Consider the following 8,057-nt stretch of genomic DNA (forward strand, 5'->3'; position numbering starts at 1 on the left):
AAATCAAAATTAAGGTTGACTAATTGGAGCCATTCATTTGAGTGAGTCCCTAACATGAAACAATTGAGAAGAACCTCTCGCTAATGCTCTGGCAGAAAATCTCTCTTTACCTCTCCGGCAGTTGCGCTGGATTATGATTCTGTTTCTTCTGAGATTGACTGATTTTGGCCACAAATGTTGTATCATTGGAAAACACTTCCTCAAAATCTGTTTGTGATGTTGAAGCTTGTTTCATATCTGCTCTAGGCTTTCATTTACACCTAGGATCAAGTACAGTAGCACCCCTGGAATTATACGGCAGCACCCCTGAATTTATACAGCATAGGCAGCACCCCTGGAGAATTACGCAGCACAGCAGACAGGCAACAGCACTCCTGGACTAAAACAGCAGTGGGGCAGCACCCCTGGACTGCTAGAGCAGGGGGCAGCACCCCATATAGTGCAGGAATGATGTGGCAAAGAAAAGACGTGCAAGATGGAATTGCCCTTGGGCCCTCCCGCCCACCCTTATGTTGTATAAACAGGACATGCACACTTTAACAAATCAATCATTTTGGCTACAGGGTCTGACTGTGGCTGAAATTATTGGTTTATTTGGGCCCCACCAAAAAAGTAGCAATTAATTTCTCCTTGCACAAACTGGCTCTACAGAGGCAAAGTGTCGTCCTCATCCTCAGATGAGGAAGGATGTTCCTAGGTGGTAAACGTCCTTACCCCTACTTATTATGGATTGATAAAGGCAACAGATGGCTTGACACCTGTTGTCCGGATTTGTGGAGAAATAATTCCACACCAAAGAGGTGGCTTTTTAGGTATTTTGTCCAGGAATGACAATGGGCTTTTCATCCCATGGCCAACAACTGTCTCCACTTGTGCCTTATTCAAACAAACCACATCACCATCAGAATCTACATCGTCAACTTTCTCCTCAACGCGCGCACACACAGACATATAAATATATATGTGTGTGTATATATATATATATATATATATATATATATATATATATATATACATACACATACATATATTTATCTATATATGGGGGTACCAATATTTATCTTGCCTCAACCGGGATGAATTTACGTCACTGGCGCGGCCTATTTGCGAGGAATGTGCACGCGGAGAGTGGTAAATTAGTCAATAAAGGAGCCCTCATAGAAACCTAAGCAAGCAAAAACAGGAGACTGCAGCAGATATCTCCAATGTCTGTTAAGGTCCCCGGCTACATACATTCAGGGGATATTTATCATTTGCGGGTACCCCTCGAAAATGGGTATTTTGGGCCCCCTGTCTTAAATTGCAGAGAAACTTCGTTCCGGTGATACAATAGCCTTTGCTGTGGGATTCTACAGAATGGCCATTTCATTGTACAGTTTTTGTAACTTTCAAGATTTCGTGGTCAAAAGCGCAACAGGGCAGACAGTCTGAATGTTTTGCTCTTTTCTACCAACAGTATTATGCATGGAAAGATCTACAGGCAAAAAGCGATGTTACAAGTTCATTGGAAAAATATTAGAGAAGTGTAGCCAGGTGTGTCCAGGTAATTATGTAATTTTCAAACCTTTTGCTGCTCCCCCCCTCCAAAAAAAAAGTCTGCTCCATCTAATAAGCAGCTTTATGTCTTGCCAATAATAAAGTGAAATACAGTATAATCCAAAGACCGATGGAACAAAATGTATAGCCTCACAACCAAACTGACAGTACCACCGTCCCACGACCAGGACTTTTGTCCCATTTGTCAGGGCTATGGGTTGTATTCCACTAGTGCACACTGTCAGGCCAAGTGCGTCCATGGCATGTGGCTGAAGATACTGCGGGAAAAATGGCCATCAAGGGGGGTCTACATTCTGCAACCTCCCAATGTTGGAAGGTATAAAAATGTACAAAATTGTTATAAATACTGAACAAACACAGATCTACTCTCAGCCATTGGCGTACCATATATTTATTGCAATTCCCAGTATGTTTTGCAAAAACTCCTGAGCCTTCTTTAAGCGAATTATCATAAACCCCAGCTTTACGATACTATTTTATAGATCATTTCACAAAAAGGATTCCCGCACTATCTAATTATCACCATCACCCTACCTTAGTTCGTTTTCAATTTGGAATCCTTTTTTCCTTCCAAGTTCCATCAGAAAATTCCTCCTGCTTGTCCCCATCTTCCTCTCCACAAGGAACAGGACTAACTCTTTAAATTTCACTTCATAACGACAGAATGAAGAGGGAACATGAGCAATTTTGGGTCTCTTTTTTATAGGAACTAACACAGATAATGGTCTGACTAGATCCATGATATCAACGTATTGCCAGTGTGATCTATTGTGAGCCAAATATTCCACTGCCAGCTGCATTTTTTTTATATCACCACCCAATGATGTCAGTTTTCCTGCCAGCTCGGTGGTTTGTTGCACTAGTTCTGTACATCTGCAGAGCTATTTACTACTTTGAACAGAAAGTAAAATTATTTTATTTAAACATATGACTGCAGAACTCTAAACAGCTTGGGCAGATGTTCTTTCAATTCTCCACTAGCAATTACCCTCCTTGTCCTAGTTACAGGCAGGAACATGTTGTAGATTTGCATATCAAAGAGTTTTCTAATTTCTTTATTACATCCTTTAATGTTATGGATAAAGGGACTGATCAAAGGAGTTTTCAAATTTGCAATAATTTATTTGATAAGAGGGATGTGAATTGTATTGATTAAGAAATAGTGTCCTTGTATGTGTCTAATAGCAAGTTCCATAAGTACAATGGCATATGGTAGCACGGTCCTGACCCACTTATTATGTTCAGCCTTACTTCCCTGCCAACTTCTTGAAGAATATGCTGCCAGTACAATAAAGGTGCATCAATAACTTAATTTCCTTTTCTCACCCTCTGACATCCCCATTTTTCAAAGAAGAATATCTTTCACTATGGCAGCCGTGTTACTTATTCATTCTAGAGCGCGACGAATATAATGTAGTTCATAGCTGTTCATACACTGGAGGTGATGCAGAGTTACATACAAGTACGTTTTGAGGACGTATCTTGCAGTTTTTAGCACTGTGCATTCTCCGGAGCAGGGCGTAAGCATCTATGGGCGACTAACAGTCACAAGCATTTCATTTGCATGTCCATTTGCAGCTGCATGGGTGTAGCTGGGGGGCAAAGGGACGTACGGGCATATTCATGGAATTGCGAGCTACACAGAGTTGTGCGTATTCAGAGATCCACCAGGTTTCTGCCAGATCTAGAATAGTGTTGGTGCAAGTGCACATTGATAGGGATGTAGTTAATATACCGGTTGTCAGGATCCCAGCGTTCAGGAACTCGATGCCAGAATCCAGACAGCCGGTAAAATACAGATGGTCAGAATACCGGGTGCTCCCTGGTATTCCCACTCGGGTGGTGGGTCCATGCCACCACCCGCGGGAGAATAGAACCCGTGGCGAGCTAAGCTCACCACCAGGCCCGAAGTGTGGTGAGGGGACTCGCTGCGCCCACTGCTGCTATTGCGGCTGTCGTGATGCCACTGGTGGGATCCTGACAGCTGGCATCTTGTCAGCCTGGACATCATACCGAACCCGATTGATAATGATGGTAGCTATGTAACCAAGGAGTAGGGCGGTCACATGGTTGTGTACCACTTGGCATAACAGCAAACTTCCATGTTTAGTTTCATGCATGCAATGTGGGTGTAGTTACTATCACAGTGGGACAAGGTCTGGTGACAGTGGGGTAAAAAGGATATATCCGTCCTGGCAGGTTCAGAGGTGCTGTGCAGCTCATAGTAATGAATGACGTTGCAACATTATTATGCATGAAGCTGCGCCACGTCGGCCGTTCCCTTCTGTCCCTACCTCCGTGTTGCCACGGCCACCTAGGAGGAGCAGGAGGTGGCAAAAGGAACTGGGCATAAGATGCAAGCTGCAGCACTGCCCGCTCTGCCCAGCACCTGAAGCACCAGAGGCACCCTCCACACCCATGAGACAGCCGCAGCAATCAAGAAGAACTGGAAGAGACTTGAGCTGTCTTTAAATGACACTGACTGGCCTCAGCCTGCATCATCAGTGACAGAGAAACAGTGTGTGGTACACACCTAGAGGCTGCCCTGTGGGGGCCCAGGGCAGAGACCCAGATGGAACTGAGTAGTCAGTCCAGTTTACCTGTAGGATAATGAGCCAGGTGTCCAATGCAGGATAGGAAGTCAGCATTTTCAACCTGCAGGAAACAGGGAGTACCCAAACACTATGAGACTGTATTTGAGAAGTTGTGGTAGCCAAGCCAAGCTGCTATGTACATACATGGGGCACACATACATTCATTAATACATACATACATACATACATACATACATACATACTCACAAACTTCATATACAGTACATTACATACTGTATATTTTATACATACCAGTTGCTGGGAAGCGGGAGCAGACGGACGGCACTGTGAGGGAGGACGGAGGGAGCTGCTGTGGCTGAGCATGCACAGCCAGCAACTCCCCCGGACATTCAAAGCTCTCTGCTGCTGCAGCAGCTATGCGGTCACGATTGCTATCACGATCGCGGCTTTTACTAAGATAACGACCCTGTGTCTCAAAAATTAAAAAAATGGCTCATCAAGGGGGGTTTCTAGGTACTAGGAAACCCCCTTTCCATGCGCCACTGGTACACAGTGTCGGACTGGCTGAGTAGGGATTCACTTCAGGACCATTTATGCCGTAACAATGTTTAGAAGTACCCAGCTCTTTACACCCGCTACCTGCATCACGGGTGAATGCAGGTGCGAGTACAGACAACCAGCATAAATGGACCGGAAGCGAATCCCCGGTGAACCTGCCCCGATACAGCGCATTCAAGCAAATAAGTCTTATGCAAACTAGAGATGTGCACTTGAAATTTTTCGGGTTTTGTGTTTTGGTTTTGGGTTCGGTTCCGCGGCCGTGTTTTGGGTTCGACCGCGTTTTGGCAAAACCTCACCGAATTTTTTTTGTCGGATTCGGGTGTGTTTTGGATTCGGGTGTTTTTTTCAAAAAACACTAAAAAACAGCTTAAATCATAGAATTTGGGGGTCATTTTGATCCCAAAGTATTATTAACCTCAAAAACCATAATTTCCACTCGTTTTCAGTCTATTCTGAACACCTCACACCTCACAATATTATTTTTAGTCCTAAAATTTGCACCGAGGTCGCTGGATGACTAAGCTAAGCGACCCTAGTGGCCGACACAAACACCTGGCCCATCTAGGAGTGGCACTGCAGTGTCACGCGGGATGGCCCTTCCAAAAAACACTCCCCAAACAGCACATGACGCAAAGAAAAAGAGGCGCAATGAGGTAGCTGTGTGAGTAAGCTAAGCGACCCTAGTGGCCGACACAAACACCTGGCCCATCTAGGAGTGGCATTGCAGTGTCACGCAGGATGGCCCTTCCAAAAAACACTCCCCAAACAGCACATGACGCAAAGAAAAAAAGAGGCGCAATGAGGTAGCTGTGTGAGTAAGATAAGCGAATCTAGTGGCCGACACAAACACCTGGCCCATCTAGGAGTGGCACTGCAGTGTCACGCAGGATGGCCCTTCCAAAGAACACTCCCCAAACAGCACATGACGCAAAGAAAAAAAGAGGCGCAATGAGGTAGCTGTGTGAGTAAGATAAGCGACCCTAGTGGCCGACACAAACACCTGGCCCATCTAGGAGTGGCACTGCAGTGTCACGCAGGATGGCCCTTCAAAAAAATACTCCCCAAACAGCACATGACGCAAAGGAAAATTAAAGAAAAAAGAGGTGCAAGATGGAATTGTCCTTGGGCCCTCCCACCCACCCTTATGTTGTATAAACAGGACATGCACACTTTAACCAACCCATCATTTCAGTGACAGGGTCTGCCACACGACTGTGACTGAAATGACGGGTTGGTTTGGACCCCCACCAAAAAGAAGCAATTAATCTCTCCTTGCACAAACTGGCTCTACAGAGGCAAGATGTCCACCTCATCATCATCCTCCGATATATCACCGTGTACATCCCCCTCCTCACAGATTATCAATTCGTCCCCACTGGAATCCACCATCTCAGCTCCCTGTGTACTTTGTGGAGGCAATTGCTGCTGGTCAATGTCTCCACGGAGGAATTGATTATAATTCATTTTAATGAACATCATCTTCTCCACATTTTCTGGAAGTAACCTCGTACGCCGATTGCTGACAAGGTGAGCGGCGGCACTAAACACTCTTTCGGAGTACACACTTGTGGGAGGGCAACTTAGGTAGAATAAAGCCAGTTTGTGCAAGGGCCTCCAAATTGCCTCTTTTTCCTGCCAGTATAAGTACGGACTGTCTGACGTGCCTACTTGGATGCGGTCATTCATATAATCCTCCACCATTCTTTCAATGGGGAGAGAATCATATGCAGTGCCAGTAGACGACATGTCCGTAATCGTTGGCAGGTCCTTCAGTCCGGACCAGATGTCAGCATCAGCAGTCGCTCCAGACTGCCCTGCATCACCGCCAGCGGGTGGGCTCGGAATTCTGAGCCTTTTCCTCGCACCCCCAGTTGCGGGAGAATGTGAAGGAGGAGATGTTGACAGGTCGCGTTCCACTTGACTTGACAATTTTCTCACCAGCAGGTCTTTGAACCCCAGCAGACTTGTGTGTGCCGGAAAGAGAGATCCAAGGTAGGTTTTAAATCTAGGATCGAGCACGGTGGCCAAAATGTAGTGCTCTGATTTCAACAGATTGACCACCCGTGAATCCTTGTTAAGCGAATTAAGGGCTCCATCCACAAGTCCCACATGCCTAGCGGAATTGCTCTGTGTTAGCTCCTCCTTCAATGTCTCCAGCTTCTTCTGCAAAAGCCTGATGAGGGGAATGACCTGACTCAGGCTGGCAGTGTCTGAACTGACTTCACGTGTGGCAAGTTCAAAGGGCAGCAGAACCTTGCACAACGTTGAAATCATTCTCCACTGCGCTTGAGACAGGTGCATTCCACCTCCTATATCGTGCTCAATTGGCCTTTTGCTGCTCCTCCAACCTCTGAAGCATATATAGGGTTGAATTCCACCTCGTTACCACTTCTTGCTTCAGATGATGGCAGGGCAGGTTCAGGCGTTTTTGGTGGTGCTTCAGTCTTCTGTACGTGGTGCCTGTACGCCGAAAGTGTCCCGCAATTCTTCTGGCCACCGACAGCATCTCTTGCACGCCCCTCTCGTTTTTTAAATAATTCTGCACCACCAAATTCAAGGTATGTGCAAAACATGGGACGTGCTGGAATTTGCCCATATTTAATGCACACACAATATTGCTGGCGTTGTTCGATGCCACAAATCCACAGGAGAGTCCAATTGGGGTAAGCCATTCCGCGATGATCTTCCTCAGTTGCCGTAAGAGGTTTTCAGCTGTGTGCGTATTCTGGAAACCGGTGATACAAAGCGTAGCCTGCCTAGGAAAGAGTTGGCGTTTGCGAGATGCTGCTACTGGTGCCGCCGCTGCTGTTCTTGCGGCGGGAGTCCATACATCTACCCAGTGGGCTGTCACAGTCATATAGTCCTGACCCTGCCCTGCTCCACTTGTCCACATGTCCGTGGTTAAGTGGACATTGGGTACAACTGCATTTTTTAGGACACTGGTGAGTCTTTTTCTGACGTCCGTGTACATTCTCGGTATCGCCTGCCTAGAGAAGTGGAACCTAGATGGTATTTGGTAACGGGGGCACACTACCTCAAGAAATTGTCTAGTTCCCTGTGAACTAACGGCGGATACCGGACGCACGTCTAACACCAACATAGTTGTCAAGGCCTCAGTTATCCGCTTTGCAACAGGATGACTGCTGTGATATTTCATCTTCCTCGCAAAGGACTGTTGGACAGTCAATTGCTTGGTGGAAGTAGTAAAAGTGGCCTTACGACTTCCCCTCTGGGATGACCATCGACTCCCAGCAGCAACAACAGCAGCGCCAGCAGCAGTAGGCGTTACACGCAAGGATGCATCGGAGGAATCCCAGGCAGGAGAGGACTCGTCAGAATTGCCAGTGACATGGCCTGCAGGACTATTGGCATTCCTGGGGAAGG

The 8,057-nt window shown here is 46.3% G+C and overlaps 1 protein-coding gene across 1 annotated transcript in view; it reads right to left on the reverse strand.

The window, feature by feature from the left end:
- The window catches only part of DNTT (DNA nucleotidylexotransferase), a 1,050,501-nt gene extending 1,048,200 nt beyond the window's left edge, over positions 1-2,301 (reverse strand). The window contains exon 1 of the mRNA XM_063962018.1: positions 2,092-2,301. Within this exon, the coding sequence (XP_063818088.1) occupies positions 2,092-2,297 (206 nt within the window). The 5' untranslated portion in view covers positions 2,298-2,301. The remainder of the gene's footprint in view (positions 1-2,091) is intronic.
- Positions 2,302-8,057: the final 5,756 nt, after the last annotated feature.

The sequence above is a fragment of the Pseudophryne corroboree genome, chromosome 3, assembly GCF_028390025.1.
Source record: "Pseudophryne corroboree isolate aPseCor3 chromosome 3, aPseCor3.hap2, whole genome shotgun sequence".
NCBI lineage: Eukaryota > Metazoa > Chordata > Amphibia > Anura > Myobatrachidae > Pseudophryne > Pseudophryne corroboree.